Consider the following 22,939-nt stretch of genomic DNA (forward strand, 5'->3'; position numbering starts at 1 on the left):
GCTGACAGCTTGAGCACGAAAACGGAAAAAGCACGACTGGGAAACGGTAAATTTGGGCGAACTCTCCTTGTCACTGGTGGAGAGGACAGTTCTGTGTGTGTCCCACACCGTCATTGGCTTCCTCACTATGGGACTCAGAGCAGGAAAAAGGCCTCTCAAAAGGAAAGACATCAGGCGACTGAGGGTGGAATTACGTATTAATCCTGTTTTCTAAAATGCAAGTTACTCCAATCTGAGGAAGCTAGTATTCTGCTAAGAAAACTTGCGCCTTGGATGTTCGTTTCAGAATTTTCTGTGTATGTTAAATCCATTTTGGAAATGGAGTCAATGTGGTCCCAAATGGGAGAATGCAGATTCTTCTAAAATGTGGAGGGAGGCAAAGATGGGCAGTGGATCTCTGAGGTCTCTGAGAGGAGGGGACGCAGGGAGAGGAAGCCCGAGTCCTGTTTTAAATCTTGAGTCCTTGCTATGCCACGGAACCTGCCCGACATCTCAACATTTATATTACTGCAACCTGGGAGGAACTTGGGCTTCTGAATCCGTAATTAGTGGTTTAGGATTTATTTTCTTAGTTTAAGAAAATGCTGTGGCCACGGGAACGACTGCTTCATTGTTAACTCCAAGCCCTAACATACCAAAACTTAAATTCAAATGCAGAATTCTGCTTTAATAATCCCCTGGTTCAGAAAGGGTACCAACATCCAAATGGTAACAAGCACAACTTTAACATGCCCCGTCTATGAAAAGCAAATGTTAAGTTTTAGGCAGCAGCTGCATATTAGAATCATGCTTTAGTTGCTTTTTCATTCATCTCTCCTGCACAGAACATATGTTCTGCATTCCAACTTCAAGTGCTTTTTGAGGCTGCACGAGTCGGTTAGCTATTCGGTTCACGGTTGCACCAATTGCATTTCCATTAGTGGTAAGTACGGAAGGCATGCAGTTTAGGCTAGTAATTAATGTATTCCTGTGAATACAAGACAACTTACTCTGCGTCATCAGACACAGGAGTTCTCGGACCGTATCTATAAGACCAAATACAAAATTAGAGGATTGAAAAGACAAGGTTAACGCTGTAACCGAGCTGAAAAGAAAAACTGCTGGTGAAATGTTAAGTGTGCCAAACGTTCCCCCCCCCCCCCCGATTATAATGGAAGAAAAGTGTCATTATACAATTAATGATGTTCATTAACTTCTGCAAATGAAAGGAGCATCTTGACAGTTCTAAAGAATGCAAAATGTGTATTAAAACACAGAGGAGAAATGAAAGGAATCCCCATGCTACCCACACAAAAACAAATCTGTTCAATATAAACACAAAAGGCTTACTTAGGTGCAACCCACAATGTTTAGAGAAGGCAGCTTTTAAACACTCAAACCTGCATTAGGGTTGTTCACAAACAGTTAAGCTGTTCATGCCGTATGTTCAGCCCTAGTGAGCTGTAATGGACACCCAACATAGAAGCATGTGCTTACTGGCCCTGTCCCTGACGTGTTAATGCATTTGCACAAATGACATCAAAGAGCCTTTCTGCAGTTTTCTGAAAGCAAACCAGGACTCCAACCAGAACCCAAATCAGTGCCTTCTGCATGCATTTGACAAAAACCACAATTCCTAGAAAACGGGCAGCCTTAATCCAAACCAGACTTGGATATTCCATCACTTGAAACACCAAAGTGTTTTTTACAATCTTTGATAGTCTTCTGATTATTTTGATCTACAAAGAGGTACCCTCTGTGATAAAGACACTTTAAGTTTTAATGTGTCTGATAAAGCAAAGGGAAAGGTCAAGTTAGAAAACAAAATTAGAACTTCAGAAGGGCATATTTTAAGCACTTTTTAAAGATGCAGCTCCCACCGGGGCTGTCTCCTCTGCAAAGGGGATTTTAAGAGAAGGTTCTTTCTTATGCTCTGAAAGGCTGTTCCACTCTGCATTCTGATGGTGGATAAAGAGTTATTTAAGTAAAGAAAAACTTCCTGCTTTCAGTTTCCAATAAATTCAATTGTGGGGTTTTCAGCAAAAATTACCAGATCCCATGCTTCAGTTTCATAACAGTTTACTACAGGGTAAAAAGTAATTTCTAAAGACCTCTTCCTATAACCTTAGAGAAAACATCCCAGAATACATGGGTATGCACACACAAACACCCTTCTCTCTTATGCTTTTATCACTCTTGAAGTTTTCATTCAATGACAACTATTTTCATTCATAGTGAAGGCAACCACACCAATGCAAAACCCAAAGTATCTGTTGTCCCAGCAAAAAACAAGACAGGGAAAGGGTTTGTGGATGTTTCTCTTCTGGTAGTATGATTCCATTTCTCCAGGGGGTAGTTTTAAAAGGTGCTAAAATCTAACCTAATACACTTAGTTTTCCAAAAACAGTACGACACTGAAGCAGATGACCGGTTGGATTTCTGCACATCGAGAGAATGAATAAGCAGCGTTAATTCTGAAGACTAGATACATGTTTCCCATGGAATTAATAGGCCTATTGCAATAGACTTATTCAAATACTAGAGGCCCAGCACACAAAATCGTGTGCAGGTAGGGTCCGTAGGCCTTGTCTGTGGTCAGGGCCATCTTCTGCCCGCTTGCCAGTCCCCAGTCCTGCCCCGCCACCACCCCCCGGTTCGCTGTGGTTCCCCGATCACAGCATGGCTCTGGTTCCCCGGAGCCCGTGGGCTGGAGGGAGAGACAAAAAGGTCGGCCATTCTTCCCACTTGTCAGTCCTGCCTCCTACTCACTTCGGTTTGCCATGGTTCCCTGTACGCCATGTTGTGATCAGTATGCTGTGACTGGAGCCTGCAGGCCAGGGGAGGGACTAAGAGGTCGGCCGTTCCTTCCACTCACCAGTCCTGCCCCTTCGGTTCACAGTGGTTCCCCATTTGTCATGCTGTGATCAGACCCTGCAGGCCAGGGGGGAGGGACTGAGAGGTGGTCAATGCACCTCACGGTGACTGGTCGAGTGGTCATTCTGCTCGTTATGCTTATGATCACTGGCCTTTTATTATATAGGATAGTGTTTTCTCAATTATATATGGGGAAGAGCTGAGAATGTATTCCTAACAGATGGTTAATCTAGAAATAACCAATAATAGTTGGTTATGTATTTTTGTGTCTCTATTTGAATGTTTCTGTTAATGTTTGATTGAAGTATAACATACATACAGAAAGTACACATACCGTACACATACCATACACCTCAATGATTTTTCACAAACCGAGCATACCCGAACACCAGTGTTGAATGTCTTGTGAATGGGCCCATACAGTATGTGCTCCTTTGAGTTTGGCTTCTTTAGCATATTTTATTAGAGGTTCAGCTATGTGGTTGCTGCAGGATATATTTGAATTTAAATGGCTTCTACACAAAACACAGCATTTCATGACATCTCTGCCCACAAACGCAATGTACACTAAAATGTAAGATCCATAAGAGCAGGGGTTTTTCTCTTGGGGTTCCCTGAGGAGTGACCAGACTAGGCCCCCGATAAGTGTTTGTTGACTATGTATTGGATGGTCTGGAAATTGAAAAGAATAGCATAGTCTCCGAAGATAAACTTATTTTTTCCCTTTACTATCCACTGTGGATTTAAGGAATTTCCTCTTAGACTAATTTATCAGCTTTAGTGGACATGGATTTAAGCAGAACTGCCTTTGCTATTAAGCAGAAGATAATTAGAGCTTGGGCTCGAAATGGCTTTCCCAGTTGTCCTATGGGAAATGTAAATGTAAACGTAGGTTAAAAAATAATAAAGAGATTTTTTAAAATGCAAAGTAGGTGAGTCAATAGGCTATGAGGTACAAAATTGGCCCGATAAATCACAGTTGGTATAAGCATCCTAAAAAAAAAAAAAGCAACTAATAAAGTTTCATTGTGAGGGTTGGGGTACTTAGAAAGATAAATGAAATATTCTATGTACCTATTGATTGCATTTGTGTAACTTTCAGAATTAATAAAGCCCTTCAGAATTAATAATTGGCGGTTATATATTTCCATATTGTGAACTAACACACGCTTCATTTGAAGTGAGAGGGAAAAATGGGTTTCTGCTCATTTAAGATTATCCCCCAGCACCCAGCACAGTGTAGTTTACAGACAGCAATTACTCAATAAATGTGCTGTAAGGACAATGAATTCCCAAGGGAATTTGTCAGACTCTGGTGCATTGGTGCTGGAGTGTGACGGGACTCTCCACTCGGAAAGAGCTGGGTTTGAATCTTGGATCTGTAATTACCAGCTGTGCAGACATGGGGTCAGGTTCCTCACTGCAGGATGCAGATGAAAATTCTTACTTTCAAAGGTTATGCGAGTAGTAAACGGGAAAGTACCTAGAATGCAGGCAGCTGTAGACCTCCCTCCCTTCCTTTCATTCTGACTTGCTTTACAGTAGCCCACGGATCCAGGGCCAGGCTATAACAGGGCACCTACAAAGTGAGTGACTGGTGGACCAGTCTTAACCAGCCCTAACCATTCGACATCCAAGTGAAAGCCACTCACTTACCTTCCCTCTACATCAGGCATGGAGCTAACATCCATTCAGTCTACCCGTGAATTCTCAGAAGGTGAGCTAGAGGGAGCAGACACACCTCGCAAAGGCTACACAGTACTCTCCAGCCATCAAGCAGGGCACAAGTATTACCCCTGCTCCCTGAAGCCAGTGTGGTAATAAGGCTGTACTAGAGTATTATTATTGCAACTCAAAAGAATGAATTATAATAAAACAGATGAAATCCCGTTGGCAAAGATGGCTAGGATATTAATTTTAAAATTTTAGGAATACTTAGGGTTCTCCCTGCTCCCCATTGCACCCTCTAGCCCACTGCCATTAAGGTTTTATAGTGGAACTTACAATTATGCTAAATACCCCCACTGCTTTGCCCTGCACTGATCAGACGGTCCACAGATCTATTACTCTGGTTAAATAGCAACAGAAGCTTCAACCTCTAGGACAGTGGTTCTCAACCTTCCTAATGCCTCGACCCTTTAATACAGTTCCTCATGTTGTGGTGACCCCCAACCATAAAATTATTTTCGTTGCTACTTCATAACTGTAATTTTGCTACTGTTATGAATCATAATATTAATATCTGATATGCAGGGTGTATTTTCATTGTTACAAATTGAACATAATTAAAGCATAGTGATTAATCACAAAAACAATATGTAATTATATATGTGTTTTCTGATGGTCTTAGGTGACCCCTGTGAAAGGGTCGTTCAGCCCACAAAGGGGTTGCGACCCACAGGTTGAGAACCGCTGCTCTAGGACCTTAAACCAGACCATGAACCCAGGTTTATTACTTCCCAACTCTTCACTTTAAATCAAGTTACAACACAGCACAGAAGTGCCACGTCTAGAAAACACTGTTTCCTAATGTTGAAATTAACTCACAGATTTTATAAGTGGCATGCATCCTCTTTGGGCTGGAAGACCCTCTTAGAATCAGAGTGAAATCAAATAGATCAGAAAGAGGCTCAGCCCCTTTACCCAAAAGTTCTTATGTGAGCTGGGAAGAAACAAAAGAGCTTCTCGTGTAGGGTGCACACAGATGAGAGTAAAAAAGAAAGTTTAACAGAAAAACTCACAACAGAACTATTCTTTCCACACCTGCTTACATGCAAAAAAAAAAAAAAAAAAAAAGGAACAGACTGGGCCAGTTTTTTATCACTGCGTTGCTGAAAGCAGTAGCAAGTAAGTGGCATTGATGTACCATAACACATTAATAAACATATTCAAAGCATGTATCAAGGCTCAGAAGGGAGAAAGAAAGACAAAGTCACAAGAAACAGGGCACAGAATAACCTTCTGACCTCTTATCTTGGCAGATTCCTCCACTTCCTGCTGCTTTGCAAATGGAACCGGAAGGAACTGGTTTGGGTTGGAGCCACTGTGTCTAAGAGACATCCCAGTTCTCCTGGCCATCATGTCATCTTTTTGGGAATCATGCAGCTTTCTTTGTTTTTTCAGTCCACTGCCACTCCAGGCAGGAGCTGTCATCTTCTCTGAGCTCAGCTCTCTTCTCTCCCCGAAGCCTCACATTCAGAGGCCAGAGGACACGAACTAGGGCAACATTCAGTCCAGCCAGTCAAAGTCCACTTATTGCTAAAGATACGTTCAGTAGCATCACTCACTGGGCGTTAACTCAAGACAGAAGGAGCCAATGTCCACAGAGACAGCAGCACGCACAGCCACTGAGGATTAACACCGTGGGCCTCCACCATGCAACTGGTACTCACATGGGAAGGGGTTTCCCTTCCTGGTTTTCATAAATTCTGAGAAGAAAATCTGGCCAGTGTCCAACCACATGCAAAGGCTACAGTCTCTACCCAGAGGGGGCACTGGAAGCGGAACTGTGACCCTGGGAGGGGCGCATTCCTTTCAGCGACTCAACTCCACATCACATCAGTCACCAAGTGCATCCTGTGGCTCTAAGCTGCTTTTTGGGAACACAAAAGCCACACACAGCAGAGGCAGCACACCCTGGAATGCAGGCAAGGCGCTCACAGTGGCTGGCTGCTCTCTTCGCATCTTTCAGCCTTTGGCGGCATCTCAGAATCTCTTTGAGCAACTCCTCTCTCTTCTTTGCCATCCTGTGGCAGCTGTTTGGATGTAACTAAAGCCAAAGAGGACAGCTTTACTACGAGGAAAGAATTCACACCAGAGGCCTCGACCCCACCTGTCATCCTTCACCTCCCAGGGAGGGAAGAATCGTGGCTCCTCACCTTCCTCTGTCCTCGTTGGGCACGCGCCCAAACTGCTGACATGCTCCTCCTGGGACTCCAGCACGGGAGCCAGCTGCGAGACCCCTCTGCAATAGTCATCTATGCCAGAATTCACTATTCTGCTGATAATCAAGTGGCATTGGTGTCAAGAGAGAAGAGGAAAAAGTCATGAAAGGAGACAATGAAAGCCGTTGGGACGAAAGATTAAGAGAGTTCAGTTGATCTCATTCCAAAAGCCAGTTAGTAAAGATGACATTATGCAAATTGAGATAATGCAATGTGGACGCTGGCAAGGGTCTAAGAAAAGCCTAAGGGGGTTGAGTGACGGCCCTTCAGTAGTCAAGGACTCAAAGATGAATTTCTCATTAATTCCTAACGCCCACTCTTCCATCCCAGGTCGCCCTCAGTTTCTGAAACCCCAACTGTGTGTTCTGGTTGGTTATTTTGTCCTAAAGCCTGTTCTCCTCCACGGTGTCACCCACAGTATGGAACCAAAGAAACCCCTCTGTCTGTCAAGGATCATCTACTACAAGCATGTCAAACTCAAAGGCTGACACAGGCCAAATAAACAAGGTTTAGGTTTCTGTGGGCCGCAAAAAAACAAAAGCTTCAATTTTCATAGAAACATAGGTTTATTTAGATAGAGACATGCTGAATACAAAGGGCTGAAATAAATGAGTAATTGTTAACATGAAATAACAAAACATTTTAATAAAAATTAATATTTTTTTGAACAATAACTTATCAGGCATTGAATAACTGCACAAATTAATAAGTGTAATGCAAATAAACCTATTTTTCCTGTTCTCCGAAAGCGAAATATTTCCTGTTGCGCATGCCAAACATGTCAGTCTAAGACGAATGACGTGGCAATCGGCTGCTAAAATATTCGATAGAAATGGTGCACCTGCGTGTAAGGTGCATAAGGGAAATGAATGCAACACGATTATAGCAATCAGTCATTAGCAAACATTGTCGTTCAGTATTAATAATTATGTATAAAAGGACATTGTAAAAATTAAGTTACAAGATTGTTATTAAAACATTTCTTAAATACCATTATATTGGCTGGGCCTCAAAAATATTCGTTGTGGGCCACGTGCGGCCTGTGGGCCACGAGTTTGACATGCTTGATCTACTATTTCCTTTGGATTTCAAGGACCGAGGAGAATGTCTTGAGCATTTCCTCCTGCCATGCAGAGCTTCACTGTGCTCCTATCATGCAGGTGGAATGCGGTTCCCAGGAGATCAAGAATCTTATAAGTGTCCCCTACCTGCTTAATGGAAGAGAGGCCAGCGCACAGAACTGAATCCCCAAAAGAGGGCTTGGGAATTTAAAGCTGGAAGGCCTCCAGTGGAGACGAGAGCTGGGAACAGGCCTACAATCGATTTTCCCAGGTGGTCCCTCACAAATTTGGATGGTGATGCATCCAAAGAAATGCGTGACCCATAGGAACCCCCAAGAGAGGAGTCTTTTTTCACTCAAGACTTATCGCGTAGTGTTTTTGAGCAGGGGAGGGAGGAGACCTTTACGTTTTTTGTGTGTCTACTTAGATGTCCAAATTTTGAACTTATGATACTGATAACTATTTTTTCCTCCCTCTTGGGGCAAGCAAAGAGGGAAGTTATAGGTAACCTGATTTTTATCAATACATGTTTAGAAGAAACCCCAGGGATATCATTAAAACATTCCATGTGGTTCATTCAGCATTTCCAACTAATAAAATAGTGCTTAATGCAGCTGAAGGAACAGGGTCATTTGCCAAGATTATTGACATTCCCGGGCCATGATTCTGGTGACAACAGAATCAAAATGAACGCCTGCCATTTAACTTCACACACACGCTTCTCCCCGGGGTGACACGCTAACATTACTTTTCTGCTAACCAGCAAAAAGCCTGTTGGAACTATGTTGTCTCTGGAGGTTTCTTTAATGTGCTTCAGCAAGCCCTCTAAAAGCAGCAGTGACTCCCATGCAGATCGCCTTGCACATGTTTGATGAAAAGTACCTGCAGTCCTTTTGTGGATTGAGCATTTGGTCTTCCTCTGGGCTGGGCGTGGCCGCTGAGGCTGGGGACACAGAGCCCGTTTGACCCTGGCGGCTGTGACTGATGACTTCTTCTACCTCCTCCCTAGGCCCGGCCTTGCCAATGCTGAGCCGCTTCCATTTCTGCTGATCTATCTCTGTCACTGGTCCAAAGTGCACAAACTTTTGCTTGGGGCCGGAAGCTTTCTTATAGGCCCTTGCTTTGCGGCTGGCAAAGTCATCCCGGATGGCAGTTTCTGCTGTGATTTCCGGTGAAGGCTCAGGGGCACAGAGGTGCTCAACATCCTCATCCCTAGTCAGAACCGGAAATAAGTTCTAAAGCTTTCTAAGGCAAGTACAAGTCAATAAGAGGTGGTTGTTATTGGGTTTTTTTTAAAGTACTAGATATATGAAAAATACTTCTCTGGCTAGAGCAGAATTATGTTTCCATTAGTCAATCAAATGAAAAAAATGATCCCTGTCTTGTTTAGATAAATAGGGCTTTAAGTATCTATCACTTTCAAAACATCACTTCCAACATCATAATTGATGGCATGAGGAAATCTTAGGGATGATGAAATAGTCAAGTTATTAAAAAATCAAGTTTAAATTCCTTATAGCCTATCAAAATAACCGCTTGCAATAAGTTGGTTGAATTAAGGAGGTTTTCCATCCATGAGGCTTGCAACTTTTTGTATTAATAAGTTTCATCTCATGCAGAATATACTCTGTGTTGTGAGAGGCATTCAGTATTTCCAGCCAGGAAAATAAAAATATGATAGAAGGATAAGCATTCAACTCCTTCAAAGTTCAACAACAGCACCGCCAGGGGAAAACCAAGGAAAACACAACACACCTCGTCTTGCCTGACACTTTCAGTCTCTCCCATGTCTCCAAGTCGGCTTCTGTTATAGTGGAGACACTGACAAAGCTCGGAGCCTCGCGGTGAGGGGCCAGCCTGCCCTGAATTCTCCGCTGGGCCAGGTCGTCCTTGTAAATATCCGGCACTTTCCTGAGTCCCTCTTCCGCACGTTCACTCCCCTGAGCCCGCATAGCACAGGTCACTCCCGACGTCAGCTCTTCTGTCTGACCCTGGTTTCTGTCAGTTTGATCCAGGCCCCCACATCATCGGAAAAATAAAGTTCAAGGAAGGGGAGCAGACAAACAGATTGTCAAGCGTGGAAATTCAGAGGCTGAACAAAATGATGGAAGAAGCTTTCCCTTTCTTAAAAACTACGGATTCAACTGGAGCCTTGATTACTTTCGCCTACCTTGCCCTTTTGACTCTGTAATGAGAAGGAAATTTTCCCACCAGATGACGATCTCTAGTTTAGTTTAGGAAGAGAAGCCAGGGCTCGCTGGAAGACTACTAAGGGCGGTAATGAGATTTTGGTTTGTCAGTCGTGATGTCCAATTCCCACGCTATCCAAGTTACCGTAATGAAGTCAAGTTTTCTGATGGAATGAATCCCTGAGACCTCTTAGACTATCTTTTACTGCACCAGTAAAATGTTAGTAAGGAGCTCTGCATGATCCAAATTTTAGCATTAGTTTGGAGGTAGCTGGAATGTTGTTCACATACTAAAACATCTCAACCACAAACCCACAACTGCCAGAAAGCGTGTTTTAGTCCATTCTGACCAGAAAGTTTCCATGTTCAAACTCAGTCTCTGCTTCCTGATAGCATTAGTTGGGTTTGGCTAACATCAACTTGAACAAATAGAGTGTATCCTCTTTTCCTTGATCTATGATGTTAATACCCATTTCTTTCATGTGTTAATAACTGTTTGCTTTTACTATTAATGCTAAAACTGAGAGTTTCAATTGTTCTCCTAGGAAGTGAACATTAGATGTCTGATGTTGACTATGTTGTAACTTAAACCAAAGCTGTGGCATCTATCTATCATAAACATCCTATCATATTAAAAGTCAGTTTCCAACTAAATATGTTTCTTGAGACAGAAATCTAAAAATTATACATAAATAGGGCTATTTGCTTTTTCAAAATCTATCATCCAAGGCAGAAAACCAAGAGGTATTCTTTTGTTACCTGGATGACTTCATGTATTTGCAGAACCAAGGCAAATAGAAAGGCCACAGAATTTTCTATTTACTTTTAGTTTGGAAAAGGGGATCAAGGAAGGGCATAGCAAAGAGCATAGCAGGAAGCCTTCTGTTTTCCCTCAGTTCTTTGATGCTCTCTAGAGAGGTCATGGGCTCCCAGACCCAGAACTGTGTCCCTACACATAGAGTCAGATGACAACAGACAAATGAAGCTGGAAATATCAGGAATTAAAATTGCATGTAGGAGAAAGGAAAAAAGGGAGATACAAAAGCTACTCCTTTTCCTAACTCAAGTTGCTGATCCCCATCAATAAGCCTTGATGCTGGTCAGTTATCCAGAAGTCTTTGTTTCTCTTGCAACAATTGATCCCTCCCCAAAGGCCCTCCTAGAATGGTTTGTTACAAGGCCTGCCAACAAGAACCGCAAAGACTGAGCCTTCTGAAGCTATACTGTGTCCTATAAAAAATCGTGCCACATCTTCTGTGCTCTAATACCTGTTCTACATCCGGGAATCTTTCAGGTGTTTTGTGTCTGGTACTTCCTAAAACAAAACAAAACAAAACAAAACAAAACAAAACAAAAACAAAACAAAAACAAAAACAGAACCAAAAAAACCCTACTAACTACTCCACTGAACTCAATGACTCTGCCCAAAGAACTATTTTCATTGTGTAATACATAGTTGAGATATTTATATTCTTAGTTCAATAGATTTACAAACCTCTCAAGTGATAGGCAAAAGATGGCAGTTAAATACTAAAGATGCAAACTCTAACTGATTTTGATTGATATAAGGAAAAAACACAGACTGATCAACTCTGCACTGTGGAATTTAGCAACCTGATACCCTAAATGAAATCATATCCCTCTTAGATAAAAATCACTAGCCAAATCCAATTCTTCTACAAATTTCTTTTTCCAAATTAAGAGGATGGGAGAAAAGTTGGGAGGAGAAAATTCATTTAAAAAACAATTTAGAAAAAAACACACCAGAATTGTTATGAACAATAGAACTATATGTTTGAGAAGGTTTTTGTTTTTTTTAATGAGAAATATCTATCCTCAAATGTATAGGTCAGTGGTTCTCAACCTTGGCTGCACATTAGAATCACCTGGGAATCTTTTTCAAATCCTGATTTCTGGGCCTCATCCTCTGGAAATTCTGTTTCTTTGTTACTAATGTTGTGGCCCCACCCCATAACAAAGAAACAGAATTTTTGAGAACCACTGGTATAGGTGATCTTGCTAGCGTGAGGGAAGAAAGAGCAAGCATCATTTATTTTTCCTTCCAATATCTAAAAGGATCTTGCTAGCGTGAGGGAAGAAAGAGCAAGCATCATTTATTTTTCCTTCCAATATCTAAAAGGAGCTAATAAGAGAGAAGAGCTTATAGTTAAGCAATAACTATGTTTTCTGCCTCCTACGAATGGACTGGAGCAGTCTTGAGAGATGGCTTTTCCCCAGTAGCAATGGCACATGTCTATTTGTGCCAATAATGCCACCCTATGCACTGGCACCCATATGTGGTAATGTGCCCAGAAAAGGCACATCAAAGCTTATTTGGTGAATTCAGCCCTATTTTGGACATGGCCTTTTCACTCTCTGCCACTGCATCTGGGGAGACTGGATATCTGGAGTTCTACTTCAGAATGGACCACCATTACCAATTATTCGTAATTGGGGCAGGAAAGAGAGGAATTGGGGGGAGGGCTATGATACAAATCACTTTCACTTATGTTCTCTCTCCCTTACACACACACACACACACACACACACACACACACACACAGTGCACACCTTTTATGTTCTAGACTTTTCTTTTCTGAGATTCCCTTTGAGAGTTGTTTGCTGCTATCTGGTTTCGCTGCCTCTTTTCTTCGGTAAGGCCCATAGAGGAGCTGATTCAGTGGCACCATTGGCTTGGTCTGGTTCATCCTGGCTCTTCTCGCAGCAAAGTCATCTTTCTCAAGGTCAGGCAGTCGACATGCAATTTCATCTTTTGACTCTAAAACTTTGCCATGTCGGTGGGTCAGGATAGGGTTTTCTTCCCGAAGGACAATATCGCGAATCACTTCTTTCTCATCGTTTAATTGCTTTTGACTGATAGAGCAAGATTAAATAGAACTCCACATGTGATCAGACAGAAATATTTTTTAAATCCCCATCTCCACACAGGCAACTGTGCTGTTAGTGAAACGTCTTCTCAATATCATTAGTTCAGATGACATCTGTTTGCCATTTTAGTCCAGAGTTGCATCATAGTTAGTGTGGGTTTTAAAGCCTTGAATTTAGCCAGCTACTAGCAATACTAAAAACTCATTGCATTTACAGAGTCCATCAACATTGGAAAGGCAGGATCCTAAATGGCTCTCAAAGTGACAATCCCAATTCTTTCCATTAAGTTTGAAAGAGTAGGAAGCTTTTTGCTCTTGTTCATTTTTCTTTAGTACTTTAGTACTAGACCCAATAGGTACTCAAATTGTTGTTGACGAACAGGGCAAAAACTTGAGCCACCAAGACACTGATCTGGGGGAAAACTAATGAATGCAGCCACATGATAGCACACTTAGAGTGTGTACCAGACTGCAAGGCTAAGGTAGGTCAGTCATCCTGCTGAGCTGAACTAACCTGAAACATCTGGAAATGTTTATGGCCATTCACAGGATGGACCCAAGGCATAGAAGACTACTCTGCCCTGTACCCTTCCATCAGCAACCCTTTCTTACAACTTCTACCCACACAATTCTCCGCCACCCAGCTCTTTGTCAAATGCTAGATGTCAAGTAAGACATTTTGATACAATGGCTTAAACATGATTACCTTGGGCTATCTTTTCAAAAAAATCTTGAAGGCCCCAAACTTCAAATTCCTAAAGGAATGTAGTTTAATGGTAGAATATCAGGACTTTTCTACTTTATTTTGTTTTTTTTTGTTATTGTTGGCGGTGCGTGGGATGGGAATACAATTGATTGTGCCTATCTGGTATTCATACAAACACTTCTCCCCCTACTCATAAGGTCAACCTTGTTTCTAAGTATTAATGCTTGTTAAAACCTTAAAAAAACATTTACCTGATGGTCATAAAGATGAAAATAAATAAAATATTTTGACTTCTAAAGCAAGTTCACCTACTTTGTATTTGATTTCTGAGAGAGGATTAAGAGTAAATTCTTCATCCTCAAAGGACAACTCATCTCAGAAATGAAGACAGGAGTAATTAGCCTGGCTAAGAGTAAAATGAGTAACCAAACTCTGTGTTCTCTGGTCAACTAGGTGTCCCCCCCACCCCCAAACCCTGCCCCCTCCATCTGTTGCTCCGCCCACACTGCTCCAGAGGAGGTCATCATCTTAAGACCACAGCAGGCCCTCACTCCCTCTGACTTGTGGAAATTAAATCATCATCAATCGTGCCCAGAACACTCCTTCTCTCTGCTGATCATCGTTCTCAATAAAATCTTAAAACATGTTCTTTGGAGGTGGTTGGTGGCACTTTGCTCCCTGAACAATTTTATTTCGTGAACTATGAAACTCTGCCCTGTGAGTTGCACATCTGACTCACAGTATCACACCTGCGCACCCCTGGACTGAGCCCACGCTCCTTCCTGCCTCCTTTGCCAACGTGTCTGTCAAGTACCAGCAGGTGTTGGCTGACTGTGGCTGTAAAGAATGGTCAGTGGGAAAATGACAGGCTATTGAATCAATCTCTTCAAAAAGGCATTACTTAAGAAAGCATACTGATGAAGGCAAAGGCGGCAGCTAACAGTTATTGAAGGCACACTATGTGTTAGAATTTTTTCTAAGTGATAATTCATCAAACCCGACTACTAACTCTGCCATGTTAGTGTTATTAGCATCCCCATTTTATAGAGTAAAAACTCAGAGTGGGTTAAGAAATTTGCCCAAGGTCAAAGCGCCAGTGCTTAAGTTAAAATTCAAACCCGGCAGCCTGGCTCCAGGGGTCCTCCTCTTAACCACTGTGCTGTTCATTAAACAAAGGACCAGGGCAGAAACAGTACGGAAAGCAGAGCATCACACAAAAATGAAGGCATTATCATTACTATGGGAAGAGAAGAAAGGGAAGTATTTTAGTTCCTAAATAAAAGGATCCTGTGAGCCCTGTTTAGAATGGCATTTTGATTTGCATTGCTGGTTACAGAGAGCAACGTTCAGCCAGGATGAATGAAAGTAGAATGCTAACTAGTCATACGTTACAATGCTTGCACAGCACTTTACCACGTACAGGCCCTTCCACACCCATTATCTCATCTCCGCTGATCCAACTGCCGTTCCAGTGTGGCAGCAGACCCCTGGCTTGAACCTCTCAAGGCCAAGAGTAACATTCTTTGTATTTTATGTTTCTATCTCTCCCAACTCAGGCAGAATGCTTTGGAATAAAACCTATGAATTTATGCAAAAGGCCGTGCCAATTTGTGATGCCAATTGAAGCAGAGAGAATCTGGTGCCTTTTGCATCATGTGAGCCCAGCCAGACTACAAACTCCCTGGGGTGTTTCTTTTTAGGCTAAACGCCCAGCGTGGCAGGGATCCCTCCAAGTGATCTCAGTTGAGATACGTGGACTTAAAAAAAGGGGGTGAAGAACGATTTCCGTATCATTGGCCACTTAAAGCCACCCCCTGCCTGCTGAAAAACTGGTCACAATGACTGATTTTCCACTAATTGCTTGAATTTGTAAATTCAGAGCTTCAAGGCAGATCAGAGCAAGAAAAAAAATATGAACACAAATTCTGGTCTGGCACTGTTGGACATATGCTCAGGTAGATGTGTAAAACTGTGTTCATTACATCTAGTTACCGAGATGTTTAAATGAGTTTTTATAAGCTTTTCTTTTCCCCCTGAAGGACCTTGGGGCAGTCTATTGTGAGGTTTCAGTACAATCTACTTTATTTTTCAATAATGACAACTCTCTGGACAGCTAATACCTTGCAGACATACTAACTTTCATGACAACAAAATGCAAGATGGGAATTCTGATGCCCACTCTGCAGAGGAGAGTGTTGAGATTTCTGTCTAGCCGCCTGGACTTGGGTAAATTAAGTCAAATTAAGGGGCCGACCCAGGCTGTCTGGCTTGATATTCTTGGGGAGGTCTGGCACTTTTGCTTTTTTTTTCTAAGTCATTCACAGATGAGTTGCTCTGGGAAGAAGGGGTTGCCCTGCGGGCACAGCTCACTGCTTCCCTTAGAAAGAACACCGTCCAGCGTGAAATGAGAAATGCCAAGCCCTGCCTCCAGCCGGGCAACCCTGTCCAGCTTCATCTAAAACCAGTAAGACTATCTTTGTAGCAGGGATTATGGGCTCTAAGCAGGTGAGTGGGGAGAGAAGGTTCTTGTCTCCAAGGCTTATATATTTCAAAGTGAACGAGATAATGCTTTAATGCTTTAAACGAAGCAAGGGCTGGCATTTTCTTTCACTCCCCTTTACTTGGCAACACACAAGCAACCAACTCAGATTGGCAGTCGGTTCGTTTATTCAAAGAAACTGGGCTCTCCAGAAAAGCCTGTTAGGCCTCCTGGGAATGTCATGGGCAACACCAATGACATCCCTGTTTCACCCAGTGTCCAAACAGGGCAGCGGCATCCAGAGTCACCAGAGTTCATGCAAGTTCCGTGTCTGCCTGGCCCCTGATCCCCAGGGTCTGTTAGGCAAGTCAGGGCCCCGGGCATCTGGCACTCAGCTGCATCTGCTCTTCCTCTGCAAACTTCTAAACGGCTATTGTTCCTCAGAGGGATCCCCCCCCCGCCCCCGCCCCGTAATTAATTACTATGTGGTTGCGAAGATCCACAGACCAGCAGAAAACATCGAGTGCTGAAACATATGAAAACAATTAGAAAAGCAGCACAATCACGTGAAACCTATAATTCAGCTCAAGAAAAGTTTACGTCTCCAATGGGAAACACCACGGCGGAGACCTCAAATCTCCGCAGTGTTTTAATTCAGGGGAAGTGAATCTTGGTGCTTATTTTATCCCCTTAAAAACAGAAATCTTGGCTTCTTCGGCAGAGTCTCAGATTTGGGGGGTAATTAAGCTAACGGAATCATAAACTCAAAGGGAAGAAAAAGTGGCTTCTGTACTTTTGACTTCAATGGCAACATGAACGAAGATTTAACTCCACCCATTCATTAAGAAGGCCCACTTTCTGTCCCTTGATGCTAAGATACCTAACATATTGTTTGACAGGAGGCTTGGGACTCCCAGGCTTCTAAACTCATGTGAAAATGGAATACCAGGCACCTCTACTCCTGTCTACATATTGTGTTAAAAAATAATACAAGGAGGTGTTTGAGACAGAGTGACATCAACAGGAAAAAGAGTCTGAAAGGTGAAGCCTTGTTCTTCGTCTACACACCTCCTTCCCTTGCTCATGCCTCGAGTCTACACTCTCACCCACCTCTGCAAACACAGACTTTTCCAGCTAAGAGAAAAGCAGGACCTTGAATGCGGGTGAACTTAGAATGACTCTCAGTTCTGTTGTGGGCTTCCATAAGCAAGTGACAGAGTCACAGACGTGTCAGGCTAGTGGCAGGGTATATATGAAACCTTTATGAGAGAGCTAGCAGCTGGAAGTCTGTCTAAGCAGTGAATTCTGGTGTTTGGAGCAGCTGTGTCACACTACTATTGGGGACATTCTCCTGGAATATCCATAATTTTCCTGGGCCCAATTTTAAATGTTAAAGCTTAAAATCTACCGTGTGATGACATTAACTGACCTGCAAAAGCCCATTTAATAGAGCTAAGTTGGACAAAGTATGTAAACAGTAATCCAGATAACAGGAAACGTGGACAGGAGTAAGAATTACCACATAAATATAATTTTCATTATGCAGAATTATGTTTGTAAATTAACCATGATTTTAGGTTTGTACACAGATGCATGTTGTCATAAAATATTTCAATGTTTTATTAGAAAATAAAGCTCCCAGTTACTGAAGTGGCCCAGCACACTCATGGAATTTCCAGCCTTTGCAAAAGATCTCCTTTCCCTGCATCACCATGATCCCTGGGCATGCTGAGATAGCTTACTGTAGCTCCCTACCCATCCCCCTTTGCTCTTTTGAATACTCTAAAGATGATACAAAGAATTCTCAAAAAAAATTAAAAATAGAACTACCATATGACCCAGCAATCCCATTTCTGGGTATTTATCTAAAAGAATTAAATCAGGATCCCAAAGAGATGCCTGCACTCCCAAGTTCATTGCAGCATTATGCACAATAGCCAAGATATAGAAACAATCTAAGGGCCCACCAAGGACAGATGAATGAATAAAGAAAATGTGGCATATACATACAATGGAATATTACTTAGCCTTTAAAAAGAAGGAAATTCTGCACAACATGGATGAACCTCAAGGACATTATGCTAAGTGAATAAGCTAGTCACAGAAGAAAAATATTTGCATGATTCCTTTTATGAGAAGTACCTAAGGGTCAAATAGATAGAATCAAAGAGTGGAAGGATGGCTGCCAGGGGTTGGGGAGAGGGGGAAATGGGTAGTTGCTAATCATTGGGCATAATGTTTTAGTTAAGCAGGAAGAATAAATTCTAGCGATCTGGTGTACAGCATTGTATCTATAAGTAACGATACTGCATTGTATACTTAAAAGTTTTTTCAGAGGGGAGATCTCATGCTAAGTGTTCTTATCACAATAAAGTAAAAAAATTTTAAAAAGGGAAAATAATGGCAAAGGATATGAAATAATTTATGGAAGAAGAAATCTCAGTGGCCAATACACACAATATGATTGTCAACCATATTAGTAATCATGGAACAATCAATTTTTAAAGATAAGATTTTTTTTAAACCAAGAGAGTGGCAATTTTTTAAAAATGAGAAAAAAATAAAGATGATGGTGTCTTTGGCTACATTTTAGCTTAAAGACTTCACAGATGTTATAAAAAATGAAGGTATGTGTCAAGGACATTAAGATTAAAATTAAAAAAAATTCCTCCTCTCACCTCAATCACATATATTTACTCTCAGTGGGCCTTAGATTTGAAGACAGAAACAGGAACAATCTGAAAAATGGTGTTTAGGAAGGGGATACTATTCATTTTTCTATTCTCAGCAACCAGCCTTCTTTCTCATACAAGTAGATGCTAAAATTATGTTGAAAAAAGTATGTATCTGACAAGTTCTGAGCCAACATTTGTTTTTAAGATTTTACATCATTACTCTTTATCATTCAGAAACCCAGAGAGCTGCTTTTCACACAAGCGTAATTCTGTGTTAGAGTTTTCTAGAAGCACATACATGTTTAGGATAGACACACTTTTTGTGGAATGCCAGACAGGGAGAAATATAGCCTTGATTACTCTGGAATGAAATCCATAGACGTCAATGCTGGAACTTTCAATTAAGACTTAGACCATGGCAATGAGCACATACGGAATTGTATTGAGAAATGAAAACTGTTCCATTAAATGTATGGGCGGCAGATGTGGTACTGTGGTCAGAGCCTCTGAATCTGGCCACCAGGTCAGCAGTAACCAGCTGGGAAGTCACTTACTATCACGGATCCTCAGTTTACTCTTCCTGAAAATGGGCATGTTACCTACCTCTTAGGATTAAATGGACTGGCAAGTAGCAAAGTATTTTCAATTGCCAAACTGTTACGAATTTCAATTTGTCAAATAAATTTGGGTCTCTCTATTATTTGTTAGGATACTTGTGGTTATTATATGAGAAAAATTCTACCAGCTTCCCAAAACACTACATAAAACTGTGGAACTCCAGTTTTGTGTGCCTTTGTGAAAATCTCCATCTCACATGTAATATGAAGCCATGACGACGGTAACTGGTGCCTTTGTTACAATTAAGAGAAGTAATTACTCCCTTCTTTGTTTCTGAACCAACATGCTTTAGAAAAGGAGTCAAAAAACTCAGTCTTTCTTACTGCTCCCTTGGGACAAAGGAAGTAAGTGGATTTTTGTAAGCCAGCCACCCTTTCTAAAGAGAGTGTTCCCGTTTCAAAGGAGCTATTTTCTAGTGATGTGTAGAGTAAGATAAGAGCCATTTAGGAGTAGTGTGAAAATTAACAGGCCATAAACCATTGAAAAAATAAAATGTTATTGCCAGGGAAGTCCCGCAGCCCACACATGACTGACTACAGTAGGACCAGGTCTAATCAAGCAGCAAGAAGCTCACTCTTCACCTCCACTTCAAAGAGCCAGCTACTGTAAGCAGAGGCACGCCGAGGGCAGGGACTATTAGCTATTTCCAGTTGCTCCGAGTAGGGCGCAGTGATACCACTGAAAAGCGGAAGTGGGGAAACAGGCTGGAAACTGCAACACACCAGACAGATTCCAAGGAAACTGCAACACACCAGACAGATTCCAAACCCCCAGGCATGCACCACGCCCGCCACGCCCGCCACGCCCGCCAGGCCAGCCAGGCCAGCCCACGGCCTGCAGAGCTGACCTGGCGAAGCGCTGTGCTGCTGGCAAGACCTTGATCCCAGCTTGCTCTAGCCTCCTGCGCTTTTGGATTTCAGCAGCATCTTTTTCTTCAGACTCCTCTGGGGGACGCTGCTCCTTATGACGGCCAGTGGGTAATTCTAACCCACCATCTGAAGGCTTCCCATCAGGGTCCATCTGGCCAGCTGGGTCCTCTTCCCAAGGAGACCCCACTTCACTTCCCTCTTCCTCTATTGTTTCGGGGTAGCTAGTGAGTTGGACAATATGGTTTACACCAAACGAACAGACTGGCCTGGGGAGCAGACCACATGTCGTCGCCTAGTCATTCGCATACTACTTCCCACTTTAAAAAAAAGTCATCGCATGCAGTACAATCCTGGCAATGTGACAAAAATTAAATGTAGTCATTTATAAATTAATGCAATGCACCGTAATCTCAATATTGATTAAGAGCTATTTCAAACTTGATCTTGAGTGGCAAAAACCCTTTCTGCTGGAAAGGTAACATTTATGCTTTGTCCAATAATTAAAACTTTTTAATAAAATGCTGGTTCAGTGGAAAATCATAGATAATAAAGGTAGACTATTAGAAATAACCATGCAATGATCAGGGTGGTTTTGCTGAAAGTATTGGAATGGACTGTGAGTTTCTTTTGTTGGACTATAAGGTTCTTGAAGGCATGGACTCTATTTTATTTACTATTGGGTCCCCAATGCCTAAAGGCAGTACCTTGTATGTAGTAGATGCTCAATAAATACTTGCCGAATAAATGAAAGGATGAAAACATAATCAGAGGTTAGGAAAAACACTGTTCCTTTAAAGAGGTGAGCAGTTCAATGTATCTTCCAATAAACAGGAGTTTCTACATGTGATTCTGAAGCATGTTCCATGAACCCCTTACATACTTAAGCTTAATCTAGATAAGCATGCATCTCAATAAAAAATTCTTTTTGCATAAGAATAAGTCTTTCTGCACCTAATCTACCAGAGTGGCAGTCATTCGGTCTCCACAAAAGGACATGGATAACAGATCTGTTCTCAACGTTCAGTCAACAGGACCCGTTTTTACAAATCTGCTGTCAGACAAGTATTTGTTGTACACCTACTGTGTGCCAGGCACTGTTCTAGGTACCTTCATGAAGCTTATATTCTATTATCACAGTCTCTCTCCAAACATCTGTCCTGCCCACCTCCATGTGTAATCTCATCCATGTTTGGAAACAGTTATTTGAGCTTATTGGTGTCCAGGGGCTTCGGACCCCACACCACTCAGTGTTCAAGCAGGGCCTTACCTGAAGGGCCTCTCCCCACCCAGCGGGGAGGTGGCGGTGCTCCAGCTCTTCCGATACTCCTCTCGCTCTGCTCTCTTCTTTCTCAGAGGAGCGGGGACATAGGCCGTCTGGTTGCTTTTGTTCGGGAGGTACTGGTTAAAAGGCACTGCTGATTTCGGCTCACCGTGAGAAGTCCGCCTGGCAGACATGTCATCCTTCTTCACGTCCGGCAGCTTCCGATGTGGCAGGTCTGATTCGGAGTCACTTCCTCTCCCTGGGAAGAGAGGATGGGTGCTGAGGCGTGTGCCCGGCCAGCAGTGACGTTCCCGACGGCAAGCACGCAGTATTAGGGATGTGGTTACATCTGCAGGTTCCGGGGAATCCTTCCTTCAATAATTCACTTAACAAACCTAAAGTATCAGTCTAAATGAGTCTACTGTGGGAAAAGCTCTCAACTTTAATCAGGGGGGAAAAACCCTTCAAATTAAAAAAAACATCAAGGTAAAGAAACAGACACATAGATACAGAGAACAGACTGACAGCTGTTGGAGGGGTGGGGGGTTGAGGAGATAGTGAAAAAAAGGTGCAGGGATTAAGCAAAAACAAAATCAAACACCCCCCCTCCCCCGCAAAACAAACAAACAAAAAACTCATAGAAACAGACAACAGTACAGTGATTACCAGGGGAAAGGGGGGTGGGGGGAGGTAGGAGACAGTAAAGGGAGGATAAACAGTGATGGAAGGAGGCAACTTTGGGTGGTAAACATACTATGCAATATACAGATGATGCATTACAGAATGTACACTTGAAACCTACATAATTTTATTAACCAATGTCTCCCCAATACATTCAATAAAAATTTAAAAAATAGAGGTAAGACTAACTATATCTGAGAATTACAATTAGCAACCCATTTACAATAGCTCAGATTCTGCACCTCTCAAAAGAAAAACGAAATTAAGGAATGGAGTGTTTCCTGAGCACCTGTTGTCCCATGTCTTACACTGTGCTAGATATTACACTGTGCTAGATATTCTGACAAATAAGAATTATAAAGCATTTTGTCTTTGAGGTACTTTTAACCAAGCCACTTAACACTGGGAGAATATTAGTTATAATTCAGGAGCATAGACATGTAGGAACAATCAGAATTCAGAAAAGTGGCTGATGTGGATTATAACCAAGGGTTTGCCTTCCAGGAAGTGGTTGGAGTTATAATAAATGCATATTCCTCTATATCAGTGGTTCTCAACCTTCTGGCCCTTTAAATACAGTTCCTCATGTTGTGACCCAACCATAAAATTACTTTCGTTGCTACTTCATAACTGTAATGTTGCTACTGTTATGAATCGTAATGTAAAAATCTGATATGCAGGATGGTCTTAGGCGACCCCTGTGAAAGGGTTGTTC

The 22,939-nt window shown here is 42.2% G+C and overlaps 1 protein-coding gene across 1 annotated transcript in view; it reads right to left on the minus strand.

Moving 5' to 3' along the window:
- Positions 1–22,939, minus strand: part of LIMCH1 (LIM and calponin homology domains 1) — an 81,029-nt gene that overhangs the window by 53,001 nt on the left and 5,089 nt on the right. Inside the window, 10 exon segments of the mRNA XM_023753667.1 lie at positions 990–1,025; positions 5,804–6,018; positions 6,021–6,069; positions 6,514–6,622; positions 6,732–6,850; positions 8,741–9,070; positions 9,614–9,856; positions 12,619–12,921; positions 20,261–20,503; positions 21,550–21,802. Coding sequence (XP_023609435.1) covers positions 990–1,025; positions 5,804–6,018; positions 6,021–6,069; positions 6,514–6,622; positions 6,732–6,850; positions 8,741–9,070; positions 9,614–9,856; positions 12,619–12,921; positions 20,261–20,503; positions 21,550–21,802 — 1,900 coding nt within the window.

Source organism: Myotis lucifugus, unplaced genomic scaffold, assembly GCF_000147115.1.
Source record: "Myotis lucifugus unplaced genomic scaffold, Myoluc2.0 scaffold_48, whole genome shotgun sequence".
In the NCBI taxonomy this organism is placed as follows: Eukaryota; Metazoa; Chordata; class Mammalia; order Chiroptera; family Vespertilionidae; genus Myotis; species Myotis lucifugus.